This window comes from Gavialis gangeticus, unplaced genomic scaffold (assembly GCF_001723915.1).
Source record: "Gavialis gangeticus isolate Ggan-Ray unplaced genomic scaffold, GavGan_comp1, whole genome shotgun sequence".
Taxonomy (NCBI): domain Eukaryota; kingdom Metazoa; phylum Chordata; order Crocodylia; family Gavialidae; genus Gavialis; species Gavialis gangeticus.
The window spans coordinates 118,091,352-118,112,231 of record NW_017729031.1 but is presented as its reverse complement, the minus strand read 5'-3'; the positions used below and the strand labels follow the sequence as shown (position 1 = coordinate 118,112,231).

The 20,880-nt window shown below is 42.2% G+C and overlaps 1 protein-coding gene across 2 annotated transcripts in view; it reads right to left on the bottom strand.

Annotated features, from left to right (window-relative positions):
- SKAP1 (src kinase associated phosphoprotein 1) overlaps positions 1 to 20,880 on the bottom strand; it is a 352,931-nt gene that overhangs the window by 290,261 nt on the left and 41,790 nt on the right. For both annotated transcript variants that reach the window (XM_019523682.1, XM_019523681.1), the window contains exon 3: positions 18,898 to 18,923. In XM_019523682.1, the coding sequence (XP_019379227.1) occupies positions 18,898 to 18,923 (26 nt within the window). The remainder of the gene's footprint in view (positions 1 to 18,897; positions 18,924 to 20,880) is intronic.

The following is a 20,880-nucleotide window of genomic DNA, read 5'->3' as shown; positions in this document are numbered from 1 at the left end:
TCATACCTTTTGAAAGAACAAGTAAAAAAAAAAAAAAAAAAAAAGACTGCTACAGCACAGATTTCTAGGCAAAGCACAACCACAGAATGTTCCTAGTAATGAACTACCTTCCTAAATGCTGTGCTGCAGTATAAGGGGTTTGACTATTGCATCACTGCAGATACTTGGTGTATATGCCAGTGTTACAAGACAGCTACTGTTGAGCCCACTCAGGCCCTGATTTGTTAAGGAACATTTTCTTGCAACCAAACCAAAGCAGGCTATTAAAAAAAGCCTTTGGAAACAAGGTAACAGGTGTTCCCTTATAATGAGATACAGGTGCAGCATTATTGTGATAACGAGCAAACTGTTTATGGGTTCAGGATACTGCGAGGCAGCAAGGCATGGGGCACCAGTCTCACTGGAAAGCAATGCATTGTGCATCAGCGCATCACTGCAGTAAACTACCTGGAAAAAAAACAAGGGCCCAATCCTGGCACTTATACCCAGGAATAGTTCATTATTACATCAATGTGTTTACCAACACGAGCAAAACTGCAAGATGAGGGCACTGATCTGTTACACAACAGGCTTTTGCAGACTATTTAATAAACCCATGTTGCATCCAGAGATATACAGCAGCATTGTTGCTAGATGTGCATTCTTCCTTATTACAGGCTCACATTCAGGCACCGAAACATATGCTGGACTTTCACATGCATGTGCAAATGGGATCAGACAGCATGACCCAGTCACAAATATGCACAGGCTCCAGAGGCACACATGCCCAAACTCTAAGGTTGTACAAATTAAGATAGACTCAAAACCGAGGCTCCTTTCAAGTCCACGTTTGTTTCCACAAAAAGTTTCAAACCAGGCAATTTAGCACTGAGCTTCAGAGAACAACACTCCTCAGACCCACATAAACATTCCCCCAACCCCTCTTTTTCCCCCAAATACAAAACAAAGTCAGTCTCAGTCCTTTCGGTTTGGATTTGCATTAGGCGATTGAAACTTCTTGTGCTCTAATCCTTTTCTCCATAAAGTTTATGGAGCAGCAACAACTAGTTGAGTCCAAGCAGAAAAAATAAACCAACAACTTGTCAGGGGCCAAGCTATTGTGCTGAATGAAGAAAAATCTCATTAGCCTTTAATGAAAACACAGGGAATAAAAACCAAATAGCACAGAAGCCCCAGCAAATAATTACCCTGCACCTGACACAGAGCTGCTCTATCTTCCTACTCAAATCCTCAGTAAAATTCCCCAACTTATCACTCTTTGGAGCATGAACAAAAGTTAAGGTTGACTCTAGGAGATAGAACAATAGGAAGGCCATGAGCTGAAGCTCTCCCCAGGAGGTTCTGTGGTACAGTGCTCGGTTGTCACTGAGTGTACCAAATACTACAGCTTGTTTCTGATGCTTAGGGCACAGGGAGAAAAGGAAAAAGGAAAAGACTACAGCAAATCACACCAGCTCTTAGCTGCCTGACACTGTATATAGCAACAGTTCCTTCTTTTGCAATACAAAGAGGGGCCCAAAGGTGTGATGTGTAATTAATGGAGAGATCATGCATTATACATATTGATTCAAAGTAAACTGGTGGGGGAAGATCCTTTCTCCAGTGACTTGTATTGTCAATGGCTGGAGAGTGAATGGTGATTCCAAACTTTAATTGTAGTGACTTCAGATAGAAGTGTGTCAGTTCAGGTTGCAATCAGTTACTTTGGGTCCCTGCTGGAGAGCAGGCAGAAATCACCTAGGCCTGGCATTAACAGAGATGCAGTATCCGACAGATCCGCCATATTAAATGTGAAGGAAGGTCAATAGGTTTTTAACTAGCAGCATTAGAAGAGAACCTGAATGATCATACACCCTTGGGTGTAAGCAGGCACAGCACTAGGGAAGAGAGCCCTGAATGAATCCGAGTGAGATATAATGAACGAGCAAGAAAATACTCCAAACTGGCACTTAGGGTATGCTTCCATGCAGACACCAGATTTGTCCATCCTACAGAGCGTGCAGAAATAAACATCTCATCAGGAGGGCACACTGGAGCTCACATCTTCCCCCAGATACAATGTTCCCTAGACTTTTGCAAGTTCAAAATTTGAGCCTACAACATATTACTGCACCCTCCCGCAAACTGTGACAGGGAGGCAGCACAGTCTAGTAGACAAAAAAGCCTTGTACTAGAAGTCAGATGTTCAAGGTTCTAACCCCAGTTTTGTTACAGTCTTACTGCATTACATAGTAAATGGCTCCATGCCTCAATTCCCCCTTCCATAAAATGGGTTAAACACCTGGCTTGAAGATGCACAGATTTAAAGCACTAACTGTTGTGATTAGGACTTCAGGAGCCAGGCCTCTGGTGCATGCAGCTGTTCACATGCATCCAAAAGAAAGAAAACCTTTCACTGCTCCTGCTATGTTTTTTAATCCTACAGTGGTTCTTTGCATACAAAACAAAGACAAATGCATTTCTGGCACTTTTGGGAAGAGGAAGAATCTCCTATGTAAACAAAGGGGTTCTGTAGTTAAAAGATGTATTCACATCTACAATAGATTGTTAAGAGAGCTACAACTAAAGCTTTTTTTGCATTCCCCTTCCACAAAAGTCCTTCCTGGGTACCTGGAGTTTCATTAAGTATCTTTTTAGGATGTAAGAAAATCAATACTACCCAAGTTCCATTTAAGCTTTTATGACAGACTAACTCATGCCAATGAGGAAGTAAAATCCCTGACTCCAGTTAATATTCAAGCGCCTGTAGGAAACAAAATTCCTACTTTAATCTAATGAGTCATCAGTATCATGCTACAAATAAAGGTCTCTGATCCAAATCCCATCTGCCTTCATGCTCAGCAGTGTTAATATCTCCAGATTTTCAAGGACTAATTTAGCAATAATGCACTTCCCAAAGCAGAGCAGTGGAAGTATTGTCAATACTATGGTTTAATATCCCTTATTACAATCACTTGCCTAAATTATTGAGCATCACATAGAAATACATCAACACAGATGCACCCACACATGTAAATGTTATTCACATGTAAATATATTATAGCCTCACATTTGTAACACTGTAGTTAAAGCTCTGTCAACACTGCCATTATAAATTATATACCTTTTTTAACACATTTATGTACTAGAAAATGTCTGATGTTTCCTACCGAACATCTTAAGAGGCTTCATCAGCTCCTAAATACCCATTTGGATTTGCGTGGTTAGTTCTTCTGATTAATGTGTGGGTAGTGAAGGTCTCTCCTTTTTTTTCCCTGAGATACACCATGGTGTTTCCATCTCTATTTACGTGCATTTCTGATATGTTCATCCCTATGATATCTAGGTGTTATGCTCGAAATCAGTCTGCACATTTTGTCCTGATCTTTTCTTTTTGCATTGCGGATCACTCTAACACTGTAATGGATACTAATTTTTCTCCATTCCTACTAACAGAGCTACACAAACAGATTAGTAACAATAAATAATAATAGTAAGAATAATGATGATGATGATAAACAGGACATCTGATTTATATACCTCAAAATATCATCCAGTATTGCAATATTTTTTGTGGTTGGGGGAGGGGGGAAATCAGGTACAGAAGGTAAGATGATTTGCTTAGCTTCACACAATGAGTCAAAATGCCAAAAGCGGAAGCAAAATCTAGGTCACCTGATGATACAGATCTGATCAACTGGCCAAAAACAGCTCACCAAGTTAGGATCCAATGCAAGCTGAAGTATCTCCCAGCATGTAGAAGGAACCTATTTATCATGGTTTTAAAAGTGGTGACCCAACAAGGTCTTGGCTGGCCGACAAACAAATTCAATCCAAGACTAATTCTATGCATTCAGTACCCAGCTTTGCTAATAGCATGTAGTAAAAAGCAAATTAATGGACCAGTAAAATGCCACTTATGTTCAAAATAGCCAGAAAGTGGAAATACGCTAACATCTGAGTATTATTTTCCAGAATGTTCATTGCTACAATGCCTGGGAATTCTATAAGGGAGGGTAGTCCTGCTGAATATTCATGAGGCAAGAGGTAACTTTTCCATGATTGGTTAGCAGGCTGTCAAGTGATAACCAATCAGAAAGTTCTCTCTTGTAGAATAGGTTCTTCAGTGATGCAATAGTCAACTTTGGCCAGTAGGGCGAGCTGCAGTGTGCAGCATCACCTTCCACTTAAAAAAAAACAAAAACCCAACAGGCATACAAAACCCCAGGCTACCTCCCATACAACAATAAAAAAAATAGTCAACAAGATTTTAACACTTTCAGAGCCTGATTAAAAAGAAAGTAACAAACTTCCAGGCATTAATAAATCAGCCAGCTCGTAGCAACAAATACATGCCAGACAATGCTCCGATGATTGGGAGTACTTTATCAAATAAATGATAGCCGGCGAAGGAGAAAATCCTATCCCTTCACATGGGATACAAAATTCACCATTGTTCTTGACCAACTGGGGTGGATCAGAGTAGTGGAAAAGGTCCCAGTGTTTACTGGCTCAAAAGCAATTCTTGTGCTGTTTTCTGAAATATCTGACCTTGAAAAAAAAAAAAAAAAGATAAAAAAATTAAGAGGACAAGGCTCAAAAGAGATGAAGGGTAGTTCTGGATCTGTCATGTGGCAAAACACACACTCGATGACTAAATAAAAACAAAAGGCTAAACCTGGGAGTTACTGATTTATGAGGTCTTGTCTTTCTGGATTCCCACCTTTCCTTCCTCACCCTCATCTGTCTTCACGTAACAATTTTTAAAACTTTAACCTTGCAACACAGATGTATAAAACAACCTTCCCATGATTTTTTTTTAAAGTTCAGACAAGATATTTGTAACTGCAACCTATGTTGACAAAACTTATTAAATACTCAGGGCATCTCTGGGATGAGCCATTTCCAATCAAATTAATTGCCTGATATATTTTGGGATAGAAGGAAAAAAAGAACATAGAGTGAAAAGCAAGGAAGTCTGGACCCTAGACTCCTCAACAATCACAGGAAACCATATTGAAAAAAAATGCCTCTCGGTATTGATGCCTGTATCAGACCACTCCACACACAGATTCTTTTTGCCAATCCAGCACCCCCCACTTTTCCCAATTCCTCTCCATTTTCCCCCCTTGTGTTTTATTCTTCAAATTCCCTCTTCAGCCTTGTTTCCACTTCCCAGGTTTTCTGGCTTGTAGTTTTTGCCACTCTCCTATTGTAAATTCTGCCTCTCAAATGGGCAGCAACTCCACAGGGGAGAGCACAGTGTGTCGGTCCTACTAGAAGTGAGCACAAAACCTGTGGAGTAGAAGATTCTCATTAGATATAAATAGTTTGTGATCTATTAACTTATCAGTGAAGGGCAAAATTGGGCCCAAGGCAAACCAAATGGCCAAGCTATCCAATACCTTGTATTTATACCTACTAATAAATTAAGCTTCTGTACAAAGTAGGTATGATCTCCATTTTACAGATGTGGAAACTGAGGCATGAAGGAGGGTAATGACTAAGTCTTCAATGAGTCACTAGCAGAACTGGAAAGAGAAGGGAACTCTCCCAGCTTCTAAGCTGGTACAGGCAGTCCTTGGACTTAGGACACAATTGATTCCTGAAAACTGTGTCTTAAGTCGAAACATTGTACCTCAGAACCAATTTTCTCATAAGAAACAATGTTATAAATGGGAGATTGGTTCCTGAACCAAGGCCCAATACCCTATTTTCAGCAAAAATACCCCAGAATTTTGTATTCAAATCAACTACAGATGAGTAATATAGCTACATTAATGTGTTTATATTGTAAATAGCAATCATATTGATTTGGAAGGACATCTTTGAGGTGACTTTGCTGGACTTCTTGAAGGGTTCTTGGCTGGAGTCTTCTCAGGAGACTTGGCTGCAGGTTTTTCTGGATTCTTGTCTACTTTCTTAAAGAAAGTGTCCACAGAAGTTTGGAAAGATGTTCTCCAGGGAGATGAACGACGCAGCGAACTTGTTCGCTGACATGGCATTGCATTGGATCAAGTGCTGTAAGTCGAAACTGACATTGTAAAGTTGAAACACTGTGTCAATTTATAAATGTTATAAGTGTGAAACATTGTAACTCGAAACACTGTAAATTGAGGACTGCCTGTACAATTTATAAATTGACATCTTGTTTCAACTTTATGATGTCAGTTTTGACTTTGCCAGGCTTGATCTGATGTGATGCCATGCCAGCGAACAAGTTTGCTGTGTTGCCCATCTCCCTGGAGAACATCTGTCCAAACTTCTGTGGACACTTTCTTTAAGAGAGCAGACAAGACTCCAGAAAAACCTATAGCCAAGACTCCTGAGAAGACTCCAGTCAAGAACCCGTCAAAAAGTCCAGCAAAGTCACCTCAAAGATGTCCTTCCAAATCAATATGATTGCTATTTACAATATAAACATGTTAATGTAGCTATATTACTCATCTATAATTGATCGATTACAAAATTCTGGGGTATTTTTGGTGAAAATACGGTATCACGCCTTGTTTCAGGAATCAATCCCCCATTTATAACATTGTTTCTTATGAGAAAATTGGTTCTGAGTTACAAAGTTTTGACTTAAGATAGGTTTTCAGGAACCAGTTGTGTCATAAGTCCGAGGACTGCCTGTAACTCAAAACACTAAGTCGAGGACTGCCTGTATATTAGTTCATGCTTCCTTTCCTTACCCCATACTCAATTTTTCAGCTTGGGTTCAGTTAAGGAGGTGTTTCCTTTGTCTGTTTGTCCTTCCGTAACTACTAAGTCCACAGCAACTCCTTCATCTCCCCCAGACTTGTTCCTCTGAGCTGTCTGACATCAAATCCCTCTTCACCTTTATGGAAAAGCCTGCTCACTACTGACTTCTACAAATCCACTCTGAATTCTTGCCTGCTCTAGAATTTGGTGCATCCAAGACTGGAAAGAGGATGATGTGACTAAGGCCTGAAGTACCTGAAAAATGATTTCTGTGAATATAATCACCTCTGGGAGCCAACATAAACCAGAGGCATTTCACCCATCAACAGGTCATACTCCTCACTGCTTCCTTCACCCATGAAAAAAGCAGTTAATCTTCTATGGATGCAGGTAGTGATGCAACCTGCATACAGACACTGCTTTGCTTTGCCTTTTGAAGGTCTACTGAAAAAAAATGGGACCTGGGGAGTGGGGGTTTAAGTTGGTCAGGTAATAATCATTTCCAGATCAGCTCTGCAATCTTAGCCTGGGACCTCAGAGATACTATGGCCAATAAATAAATGGTTCTGCAGGCTACGGGATACCTTGAGCCACCATCTTCAGCATATGCCCTTGGTTGACTTAATAGGGCAAAAACAACTAGCCCTGTAATTAGAACTCAGGAAACAATTCTGATGATGAGGTGCAAGTAGCAACCAAATCCAACTAGTTTCCTCCCACACTTGTGTTGGCTCCCCCCTCAAAGCAATCATACTGAGGACTCCAAACACTTAGGGATCAGCTTTGTTACACAAGAGTACGTGCCAGAGTATGTGCATTTATGGCATGTAGAACAAGGAGGCCTCTAAGCACTGCTGTAAGTTAAGTAATTATGTCACAGTCCCTTTTCAAGACAGAATTACATACACAGGGGTTACCATCATTTGCTACACAGAACCAGAACAAGCAAGCATACTGAAAAATAAGTGACAAGAAAAGGAAAATGCCCATTTCTCCCTGAAAGCAGAGCTCATGGACTAAACCACTTAGAAAAATTCACATTTGCTAGAGACAGAAATGGGCCAGACCCAAAACTCTACCATGGGGCTCGGAGAACTTGGGACTCTAGATTCTCAAGCTTAATACTACATAGAACAAGAGTCACAGAAATAAACAACACTGCTTTTCCCATCAACTATGGTAATTCTGCAGAAGGAATTCAGTCACCCATCTTGCTCTTTTTTTCTAGGGGCAGTGTTTTAAAACCTGCTAACTAGCTCAGAGCATTTACATTCGTTTTCAAAGTCCTAGGTTCTCTCACTCTAACATTTTACATACCAAGAAAAGGCCCAGGTGATATAATACGTGAACACTATATCATGCTTCATCCCCAGTAGGGCAATTTCTTCAGTACTCTTCTATTCCACATGAGCACGGTATAATGCTCAGGCTTTGTGTTCATCTAAGCACAGTGCAGTCACCCTAGAGATTTCTCCATAAAACACCATTGCCTTCCTATTACACGCACAGGTTCAAAAGACTCACGGAGGGTTCATTTGAGAAGGTTCTCCGTATTTCAGGGACTGCCTGTCAGGCAATTTAGAGCTTAACCTAATAATTAGAGTATTTTATTAACTGACCAAAGGGAGAGCAATAGAACTTGTTAATATTTAACTTACTGGGATTCCCCAAACTGTTGTATATTTAGCATCTTTACTGACATTTTTAAGCCTTCTGTTTCCTAGTATATTCCTAGTCCTTAAAGAAGTCATGCAACCCTCCCAGCCACTCTGGAGAGGATTATAATTGAGAAGAGACAGAAAGACCCTGCACAGTCTACTTACCCATGCAGAGAAGAACTGTAGGGAAAACTGCTTCTAAGAAACTCTGCTTGCCTAACATAGTATAATATTTTAGGGTTGTTGGTTGTAGCCATGCTGGTCTAAGGACACAGACAAGGTTCTTTGGAGAAATGTGATGTCTTATTTGTTGGAAAAAAGTGTTGTTTGTAAGGTTTTGGGCACAAACCCAAAAGAAAGGTGTTTGTGCCCAAAAGCCTGCAAGGAACAATTTTTCCAACTATTTAGTTGGTCTAATAAAAGGTATCACATTTACCCAAAGAACTTCGTCTGACAGTATAACACTTTAATTTGTATTACCATCATATCAGACACGTAGATCAGATCTCCAGTTCATTAGGCACTATATAAACATAGAATAACAATATAGTGCCTGCCCCAAAGAGCTTACAATAGTCTCCTCCATCTCAGCTAGACTGAATTACTTAAACACAGTTTGGTCAGCAAAATAGAAATTTGGACAGGCATTTGGTAAGCAAGATGAAAAAAATTCCCATAGGCTGGGAAGGGTTTGGATTCAAGCCTTTGCTTAAAAAGAAAAACAACTTGTAATAGTAGGACGCTTGTACACGTGATGGGGGTTTAGTCCTGCGGGTTTTATTTTCTATGCCTGCTAAACTTAAACACTGGGTTTTTAATTGAAACCCACCATTTCAATTTTTCCATCACGTTACAAGGGGATGTTTGTTTTTTTGTTGGAGCTGGAGCCTGCCTGCAACCCGGGGGAGAAGGGGATGAGCTGCCAGTGGGCCAAGCAGCCCCTGAGCTGTGGGGGGACCCTGATCTGTCCCTCCGCAGTAGCAGCACCCCTGCATTGTTGCAATTTGCAATGTTGCAAACTAAACTACATCCAGATGTAGTTTAGTTTGCAGGAATCCAAACTCATCTAAAACCTCCAAACTGGTGCATATGTAATGTGTCACACCATTAAGTCACACAAATTACATTTATATCATATGTACATCATGACAGCTGTCACATGTACAAGCGCCTCTAATGTTGAACTGATGTTACAGCCATGATGGTTCAGAATGCAAGAGAGGGGCAGAAGTTTGTTAAATAAGGAATAACCCACAAAAACTCTTGCCTCTCAAATACTTGTTCTATGATTTCATCTCATCATTAGATTAATTATGTTCACACTAATGTTTAGAGGAGTTTTAACACAAACTTCAGCAGTGTAACAGGTATAAAGTGCGTCTTGAGCACTTTATAAAAAGACTATCTTTGTCAGGTCTTCCTATCATCTTTGTCAGGTCACCCAATTATAATATAAGTTCCATTCAGCTCCCAGAGTTGTGCAATAGCACTGGAACCTGATCTTTCTTCAAAAGGAGTTTCTAACCCTTGGGATGATCTTTTTTTTCCCTCCATACCCACACAAATGCACCCTAGAATATTCACAAAAAAAAAAAATCACGCAACAAATAAAAGGGAATCCAAGAACATACAGTTATTGCTTCTTCCCCCTTGTTGGACTCAGTGGCTTAACAATTGCCCTTCATTTAAGATATCTGACAGAGGCAGCCAAGTACACATTTCTGTCCAAAACAAGGCAAATGAAAAATTGCTCAGGAATTTGCATACTTTGAGCAAAGGGACTTTGGTTGAGCACTCGTTTGGAAAGAAAGAGTTTTGTTGGTAGATAAGAAACAACTCAGGAACAGAAGCAAAAAAAGCACGTGGGCATTGAGAAGAAAATGTAATATAGCCCGAACAGCAGTGGTGCCTAACTCTAGGAGAAGTCTTGATACTGGATGTTGGAGCTGGGGTGCTGGCTTAAAGAGGTTTGAGCAAACAGGGAAGCTGTGTCCATTTGTTTGAATTCTTCTATGCTCAAAACAGCAGGATGTTGCACAGTCTTGTAAACAAATAGGTCTGCTTCAGGAGTCCCAACTCCATCATCATTTTTCTTACTAATTTAAATAACTTAGGAAGACTCCAAATTCTTGGCTAGTCACTTGGGGTCAGAAGGGGTAACAGCAAATTATATATGTTAAGTGTTATGAATGGAGGGGGGGGGGGGGCTTGACTCCAGTTTAAATGCTTACAGTTGAGGTAAAGCAGTGCAATACTGCTACTTTCACACCATGACACAGTGGTAATAGTTAAATTGATGCATGCCATAAAAGAGATCCATTCCATATGAAGTGTTTCTGAGAAAAGCATTCTGTTTTCACCTACAGTAGTTGCCTGCCTCCAAAATCCATGCATGGTAATTTATGGATCAGACCATGCAATATTTATATAAAGCAAAGCTGCTTGGCCTCCCAGTGTTTGAAAAGATACCAAAACAGGGGGGATTTTACTGCAAAAATATTTAGCATGTATTGTCTTTACACAGATTAATATGCACTAAGTGTAACACACACAAACAGACAAAGAAAAGCATACTCAAAGCTGCAGGAAGCAAAGCTATACAGCTGACAAAGGGAGCTGTCAAAGATGTTGATATTAAAAGCTTTTTTTTTTTTTAAAGTTAAAGAACATATGTCCTTGTGTATGTTTTATTTTTCATTAATTAACTCCCCCTCCCTCCCACAGACACACATCCCTCCTCACCCACATCCTGGACTTTATAAAGCATTCTAACAAAACTTTTCAGGGTTTTTTTTTAATCTCTCTGTGTTATGACATTTTAAGGTTTGTAACTGGCACTTATGTTTATAAAGAAGGGGAATTCCAGGCATGGTGATAGGATAGATATTTTAACAATACATTATAAATATTGTCAATTCAATACTTTTTTCCTTGCATTTTCAAACACATCATAAATCTAGGCTGGGTTTCTGTGTACGAACCCTGCTTACAACTGTGCTGGAGCCTTTTGGCATGAAAGCAAAGAGGGTTTTTTATAAATAAAACTTAGTAAAATCACTATGCACTCCATTAATTCAGGAACACTCCGCCTCTGCTTCAAAGGGAATCCTTACAGTAAAGACAGTGTTTCTGCAGCTTTAATGATTTGCTACTTGTACTTGTCATAACTACATGGACCAAATATGCAATACCAGGGAGCAGTGGTCAAGGAAACGCACAGTTCCGTCTCCCATCCAGCTCCGCTTCAGTTCAATTCAATAGATTTGAGGCTTTATATAGAAAACTACTTCATAAATCTAACACTCCAGGCCTTTGTATCATGCCAGTTAATGAAAGAAGCTGCATGTGTTCCTTAAGTATACATACCTCATGCTTTGCTGCAGTGTCCAACCCAGTGAGCATTCAATGACCCAGAAAAAAAGTGTGCATTTGAGCCAAAAAAAGTAGGGTTGATATGGGTAAAGTGATATTTCATCAAAATGGTATATACTATATACAAGTGTCCTGCAAAAGACTTTCCACAGCTATGTACCTAATCCTTTTATGGAGCATGATGTGGCCTAATATTTAAGCTGCACTTTACACAAGACGCTCCTCCCCTCTCTTATGAAATACCATATTCTTCCTTGCTTTTCTTCAGGGAAGAACATTATTTGTGGTTAAGGACTGGAACTCAGAGTACACAGGGCTTAATTTCTAGCTCAGCCCCACAGATACTTTGGGGTCCTGGGCAAGTCTTCCTGTGGTTCAGTGCTTCATCTGGAAAATCAGTCTTTGCTTTCTCTCACTTTTGTATCATCTACTTCATCAAAAAATGTTTTAGGGCAAGGACTGTCTTGGAACACACCTGTACAGCACAGAGGACTAGGGATTTTACAAGAATCATCTAAACTGATTTTGGGGAGAAAATGAGGTTTAATGGATTGTCTGGTTTGTTTGTTTTTTACATTATTAAAATTTTAATTAAAATTTTCAGCGGAGAAATTCAAAGTTTTCTGTGGTATGGGGAGAAAGAGAAGGTTTTTCCCATCAGCTTTACTCACTGCAATTTCAATGTATACATGCAAGCATGTACTCAGAAGACTAAATATTTTCTACCTGCCTTGATGGCAAGAGAATCAACTTGTTGGCTGGGATCATTGTAAGTTCTCTCACAGCAGTCTGCTGCAAGCACAATACTGAAGCACTTAAATTGCAGGAAAAAAGAACATGCCTTCAGGCAGAGAGGATGCGATGGATGGTGACAAATCTGGTCCAGCACATAACTGCATTAACACTTCCTATTTGAGAATCTCAAAAAATACTTTACCAACCATTAACAAACTTACTCCATAACAGCTTTCCCCAAATTAAATATCTTTTTGTTTCCTCACCCCATTTTGTAGATGGGGAAACTTGAAGCCCATGCAAGAGGCAAAGTTACTCATACAAGGTCATTCAAAACCAGCATTACAACACCAATCTGGACTCCCCATTCCATTCTTAAGTTTCATATTTTTTCCTTCTCTTTACCTGTATCCTAACCCTCCCTTTGCACTAATCCCACCCTACTCTTCTCTTCCCAAATGTTCTCCTTCCATGGATGAACTCTCTTCATTTAACTCTCTTCCCCCAGTTTCTTCCTTACTATATTGAATCCTAAATTTCCTTGCAGTACCATACAATGGCCTGCTGCTGCTCCCTGAGACCACTGGTTTCTGATATACTGAAGCTGCTGTTGACTATTTAATGCAGCGAAAATGTTCAGAGCAGGAGAGGGGGAAGGAGAGGAGACAGAAACAGCAGAGAGGAACTTTGAGGGAGAGGTAAACTGACCAGCATCCTGTATGTATTTTCACTGGCACCTTTCCATGGGTCTATTTCTGCAAAGGAAAATTTATGGCAAGAGAAGAGTGTGTGCATGCATGCATATGTATAAAATATATATATGCGCCTATAGAATGCTGCACATTCACATCAGCTCCCTGCAAGGAAAAGAAGAGTTGTCCTCCTAGTCTAAACATAGAGCACCTAAGTATCTTTTGGCTGATTATATGTCACTGGAAGGTACAGTGACCTATGTCAGTTGGTGTCAGTGAATGAATCTAATTGGACTTGGCCTACAATTTCCCCTCTGTTCAGCTACATCTTGCACAAGTTAGACTCAACTGCCCAACCTAACATTACTACCAGCTTCACACCCTAGTTGCAAGGTCTAGCCTGCAGGCAGTGATTTATATAAAACAGGTCCATTACTTTCAGCCAGTCCACATTAGAGACCAACAGCATTGGTGACTTATGCATGAGAGAAAAATCTGTATCAGCCCTGCAAGAGTTCTAAATGTTTCTCAGACTTTGGATGTTTTAGCTGCCTTCTTCCCAAATGTGTCACAAGAGTGTTGCTCAGCATCTTTAGGAAAAAATTTGCAAGTGAAATATGGCAGAGAGGAGTTTCAAAAACAGTGAAGTGTGGCAGGCAGGAGCCCACTGCTTCTTCAGACTTAGACCTTTCCGCTCCCAGGACCACTGTTTAAAATGCTTTGGGGATTCTAATCTGGCCATCAGTTGGATCATCCCATTGCTTCTGAAATATTTTACTCAAATATCCAATGCCACATTGTGAGACTTTTTTTTTTTTAAAGTAATTATTCCCATTCTGCAGCTAGACAAACTGAGACAGAGGGGTAAGCACCTCTCAGCAGTCACACAGCATGCATGTAGTAGAGATAAGAATAAAACCCTCCTGATTTCCAGACTTTTGCTCTAATCACTAGAACCCACGGCACCTTAAAGAGGCACATTCATACCTTCCGTAGAGGTTTCCAGCCAAGGACTCTGAAGCACTTTTAGAAATATTATGGAAGGCTCCCAACTCCAAGGTAGAATAACTAATGTCACGGGTGGGGTTAGCGCTTTAATTAGAGTGGTTCCTGGTATTCGCTTTAATTAAAATGCCACTTTGTCATGTGTATTAAGCCCCTGTGGATTTAAAAATGGCCACAGGACGCTTTATCTAAACCTCATTTGATGAGGTTTAGATAAAGCGCCCCAATAGCCATTTTGAAACTCACAGTTCACATCCAGACAAGCCCGCAGGTGCCTCTTGCTGCGACTTAAAGCACTTTGAAACACAGCAAGAGGCACACTGTGAACAATGAAACGTTCCAAAATTTGATACCCGGATATCCAGGTATCAAAATAAAACAGGGGACAAAAGCGGGGCAGGGCATGGTCCCTGAGTTAACCTGGGAGCCAGTCTTCCAGAGAGATACTCTGGTTTCTGGCCAGAGCATCTCTATGGTGCTCCTGCTGCTCCAGCACATGGGACACAAACCCTTAGCATGCTGGGGCAAACAGAAGCTTGGCAAAGATCAGGACCTGGGTGCGGTCATGGGTAAGTGAGGACGTGGGGGTGGTTATAGGTGTGGGTGGGTGTGAGAAGTGCTGGGGGGTATAGGGAATGGCAGAAGCGACGGGATGGGTGGTCTGTGGGTGGGCTTGTGGAGGGGCTTGAGTGGGGGCTGCCACACTCCTACCCCGCCACTCACCTCCCACGGTGCCAGCAGAAGCAGCCAGCACAGCTGTGCCTTAGCTGCAGTCACAGCCAACAGCGACACAGCACTGTGTGACCCAGTCTCTGTACATGCTGAATGGACCTGGCCTGGCCCACTAGCGCATGGCTTAGGACAGGAACAGGAAAGCCATGTGGTAGCGGGCCGGGCCAGGTCCGTTCAGCATGTACAGAGCCCGGGTCACACAGCACCGTGTTGCCATTGGCTGTGCCTGCAGCCAGGGCCACAACCACACTGGGTACTGCCGCCAGCACCACAGGGGGCGGGTGGGGCAGCAGGCATGTGGTGGCCCCCACTCAAGCCCCTCCACAAGGCATGCAGTGGGACCTGACCTGGCTCAGCCCACTAGCATGCCTTTGCATGAAGCATGCCTCTGGGGCATGCAGGTCCTGTGCAAAGGCACACTAGCTGTGTGGGCTGGGCTGGGCTGGGCTGGGCTGGGCTGGGTCGGGTTGGGCTGGCAGGATGCGTTTTCCATGAGGCTGAGGCAGTGATGCATGGCCATGGCGCTATGCCTACAACAGGATGTGGCTCATTGCTGACTGAGCCTCATGGAAAATGCACCCCACCAACCCAACACCACCCAGGCCATGCAGCTAGTGTGCTTTTGCACAGGAGCTGTGTGGCCCAGAGTCACGCCTCCTGCTCCTATGCAAAGGTGTACTAGCATGCTGTGCCGGGCCAGGTCCTCCTGCACACTTTCTCCATGCACACACCATAGGTCTGCCAGGACATGCTGTGTCTTGCCACTGGAGGCTGGACACGGCCCAGTGTGACACCCGATCCCTGAGAACAGTGCAGGGTTCTAGGTGACAGTTTAAGTTGCCCAGGGCTGCCTGAAGGTACACAAGCCCGTGCTGCACTGAGCCAGACCCATGACGAGTGGCATGGGGGGCATCGGGTCTGAGGTGGCCAGGGCTGCGGTACACCGCTGGGGGCCCTGAGCATTCAACGGCTGCTGCTGCTGCTGCAGGGGTGAGCTGTAGGCCCTGCAGGGAGCGGGGGTGGGGGCTGGTGCCCTGCGGGAAGCAAAAGCAAACATCAAAACATTTAGATATTTAGAATTTATTTGATGATAGAGACACTGGTAGTCTTCCAAGTTGCTTCAGAATTGTAAATATATCAATAACACTTTGCCCAACTGTCTGTCTCACTTTAATTGTGGAAGAACATAGGTTTTAGGGTATTTTAAAAAGGAATTTGGGATTTTTTTTTTAAATCAGAGATTTTGAAATTTTTAAATAGTGAACACCAGAATTCCTGCTAGTGAGGCAAGGGGCAGGACTCAGGCAGAGACGCCTGCTCAGAGCTGGCAGCTGGGACCCATCTGGAGGTGGGTGACCTCCTGGCCACTTGGGAGCACACCACACTGAGAACATCTTCCGGGAGATAGCTGCCCAGATGGCAAGGCAGAAGCACAAATAGCAGTAGTGCTGCCCAAAGGCCAACTGTGCAGCCACAGCCCACTGGCAGCTGGCCCAGAGGTGCAGATGCTTCTGCTGTGACCATGCAGTCCCCATCCGGGCCTGACAGGTGCACAGCCTTGGGGCCACATGCTGTTGCAGGTCGCAGCAAGTCATAGCCAGGCAGCAGCCTCCACTGCCAAACTGCTGCAATGGGTAGAGGGTGCAGGGAACTCTCTGTTAGGGTTGCTGCAGCAGTCCAGCTGGCACAAGGGGCTAGTGTCCTTAGATACCAGTTGGCCAGGCCCCAGAAGCTCCTGAAAGCAAGTAGCCCTGATCTACTTGCCAGGGCAGGTTTTTATACTGCTTGGGCCAGTACAGGTGCTGGCCCCAGGCTCTTGCTCCCCCTGACTGCAGATCCAGGAGGAGCTGGGCAGGGTTATTTTGCCCCAAGTGACACAACTTGCCCCACACCAAAGTGTTTGTCCAGACACATGTGCTAAGGCAAAAATCCCTGGCCCAAATTTGTGTTGCTCCTATTTGAGCTGCTGCAAGCACACATGCTTGCATGTGTGGATGTGCGCACAGGGGCTTATATACATAACTGTGAGGCCATGCTGCAGCGTTCTAAATTAGAAGGTGAACCAGCATGTGTATTGGCAGCCACAGAGATTAAGATATTTTCCCCAAGATCACATTAAACTTTGGAGTAAGGATTAACATATCCAAGGGCCAGTCTTTTTTGGGTTTTTTTTTAAATAATTAGACATTACTGCCTCTTTAATGCATTTTCTCAGGTTAGTATCAGTTCCCCAAACAACCAGGGGCCAGATTTATAAAGATATTAAATGCCTAGAGATCCACAATATAAATCCCAGGAGGCACATAAGACTTCTAAAGTGAGGCACCTAACTACATTTGTATATCTGCCCCTACATTGGCCCTGGTTCTACAAACAAAGTCCCACTAATATAGTGACATCCTCCAAAACAATGAAAGAACATGGAATAGTTGATAAGAATAAAAGCAGCACCTCCCCCCATGCAAACACTTTAAATTACACAAAGTTCTCAAAAAAATCTAATTTTGAGTCCTTTTATGTGTTCTAATCTTCTCTCCCTTTTTTTTAATTTTGAACACAGCTGTCTGTTGTACTTTCTCGAATGATGCCAGATGCTGGGTTCATCAACCAAACACATGAAAACAATGGTTTGAAAGCAATTAGAAGCACCAAGGCTGCACTGCGGCTCATATTAAAATGTGATAACACTGTTCTAGTGGGAATTGTAGCACTGCTGCATTTCTGACATTTCTGTGCTGCCAGACAGACAGGATGCGTTGGAAGTGGGCCCTGATCGAGGAGGTAACATACTGGAATTTATTTCTGAAGCAAATGAAGGATTAGCTGAGTTGGAACACTTGCAGGATTTTTATAGTGGCCTCAGCTCCCATCTTCTTTGAATGTTGGCAAATCCTTCTGCTTGCATTCACTTATCACAATAATCATATAAAAAGCTCCCCCCTTATATATTTGTAGTCTTGTAAGATGTAAACAGCCTGGATCAGAGACGAGAACTCCATTGTGTTAGGGAACTATACTGGTATATCAGGCACAATTCCCCTGGTGATGAAGTAACCACTACTGTTGCTTCCAATATGAACTCCTCCCATCTCCTGCCCAAATTAAGATTATTTACATTATGACACTAAGGGGAAACCCTAATCCATGGTCAGGGTCCCATACTGTACTACTATACATAGAATGAGAGCTGATGTCCTAAAGAATTTACAATTTGTATATAGATAAATCAAACAAATTAATTTGAATGAAGGGAGGATGTGAATTTAAAAGCACAAGAGCATTCTATGTAACAGCACATTTATGCCAGAAATAAGAATGCTTTGTTCCTATTTAGCTTAATCCCAATTCTCCTTATACCCATTGCACAAAACTGGCATGCTGAGTCCTGCCCCCACCATATCTACCTTACGATAGTATTCAGGATTGTAGATTTCCTAATAGGTAAATGCTTTTTAATGAGATAGTGGGTAGTTAGCTCAACTTACATCACCCAGGCAGAGAACACCAAGTACAGACAAGCACTAAATCAACTCAGAAGATGAGAGGGGGAACCCCCCCCCCCCACAAACAAACCAAAAAAACCAGAGGCACAAAAAAGCAAAGTGATTTTCTCAAAGTTATACACCAGCACTGTGAATGGAACCCTGAGTTCATGGCTCCCAGTCCAGTTTGCTATTAGATTGCTCTGCCTCCAATTAAAAGGTATCACTGAACAATTTCCAGAGGCCACATTACCTTATCAGAAGTCATTCTTAGACCTCAGGGGATACAGTGTTTATGTGAGCACCACACACTTTTGGGGACCCTTGTCCAAAGCTAAGGAAAAAAGAACCGTGACTGGTCCCAAACAAGCTGGACTCCAACAATTTGCTGGATCCTTACCAGAGTTTTCCCACCCTTGCTCCTACTTCCTCCATTTGCTTGTACTTGTTTAAAGCTCTTCTCCCTGTCAACCTTTCTTAAATCCCAATTTCCACCACCCCCCTCCAATAAATAAAATATTATCAACAAGACGCACTCACCTCGGGGCAGAAATTCCAAGTGGTACCTGAAAGACAAAGATAACGGGTATAAACACAAATTAGTCTCTCAATTATTTGTTCCATTCTCATGAACAACTGACAGATGGAAGAATTATGCCAGACATGCTGCCAGGGATTCAGTTAATGTCCAAACTGTGCTTCTTACAACAGAAGCCTCAAGAGAAGCTACAGGACCTACAGATGCTAATTGGCCGTCTTGAGATTCCCTACTGCATAAAGATTTACTTTATCGCTGCTATCTCCCCCCCACCCCCCAGTTTCAATTCCAGAGGTTGCCAAACTTTTTCATAATAGAAATGTCTTCGTCAAAAGTAAGAGGTTAGTACAATTTCTCACATCAGTCCCACAATCCCCATCTTGCACCTTCATTGCAAAGACTGCAGTCACATGAAAAAAACAAAACGAAACAAACCTGAAGTATACTAAGAAAACTAGATGAATAAACTCACAGGACAGAAGCTGTGGCTATGTTGGAGAAAGTTTCTTCTCTGTTCTGTATATGAGCTGTTTATCCCATAAAACCTTGCCTACAGTGTGGGGATAAACCTTTACTAAAAGACCAAATCTCTCCATGTGCCTGCAGCTCATGTGCATGCAGATCTCATACAAAAACTGGATAACAGTTTTTTCACTATGTTCTTATTGTTTGTTCTTCTTCAACCTCACACAGATAAGGTTCTCCAAGAACCATCTAAAAGTTAGTTTCCTTAAACTCCACACCCCCAGCACTTTGGCTCTCTTATATACTGGTTTTCTCCACCCATTTCTCCACTTTGTTCTATACCTTCATTTGACAATATGGCAAGGCATTAAAGCTGCACCCCAGTCAAGAGCCCCTCCATTCATATAAAATGCAGCAGATAAGATGCATATCCTCTGCTACATGTTTTCCTGTTATTCCATATATACTGTTTGTACGTGAATAGTGCCCAGAGGCCCCAGATTCAGGCACATTGCACTAGATACAGTGCAAACACAAAGAAAAAATCTCTAGAGTTTGCGATCTGGATTTACAAGATGAAAAAAAAAAAAAGGATTAGGAAAGTAGATTTGCAAGCAGATTTGCAAGTCAGTGCAGTGCAGAGCTGAGTTCCAGGTGCCTCAAGTACCAGACCATCTACCAGACTCATTTATCTTACCTTCTTTCACCCATGCTTTGCACAATGCCAAATAAGAGAACAATATCAACAGCAATTTCAGAAACATGGGAAAGTCATTTGACCCAACTCAAAGCAAAAAGGTTTCATCAAATAGCTTGGCTTTGGAGGGCAAGCCACAAAATGACCTACTCACAGGCAAAATGTTTAGTATAAAGGGTTGGGTCTATCAGATGTCAGTGGCAAGAATCCAGTATGTATGAATCCAATCAATTTGTTTCCTCATTAAAAGCTTTCATGAAGAAAATGATTTAACACAAATGTTCAAGCAACTGACACTGATTAATTAGAAAACAACAACAGAATCCTGATTAAGGGCATAATATTTATTTCACTCCTTTGCTTTGGACAAAGCATGTGAGAAGGAGAAATTGTATCTAGAGAAACAGGCCCCAACATTTAAATCAATGATAAAAAGCTGCTGTATAAATTGGAAAGCACTACGCAACCTGGGTCTTGTACTCTGGTATTCTATATCCACCTCTTCTGCCAGCATTTCTTTGGGCGTGTCCAGATGAGCGTGCACATGCCTCTTGCCCCGTCTCAAACCCCTCTGAGGCAGGACAAGAGGCACATACGGGAAAAAATGTTCCCTGCGCTGTAAGTTTGCAGCACAGGGAGAAAATTAGACCCCTGGATATCCAGGCCTAAAAAAACCACTCCACAGAGGAGTGGAGCAAGGTCCCAGGCTGTGCCAGGGAGTCAGTCCTCCAAAAGAGCTGACACCAGAGCATCTCCTTCATTCTCCTGATGCCTCTGGCCCCCGGTGCTGTCCAAGGTAAGTGTGTGTGGGGGGGGGGGGCGG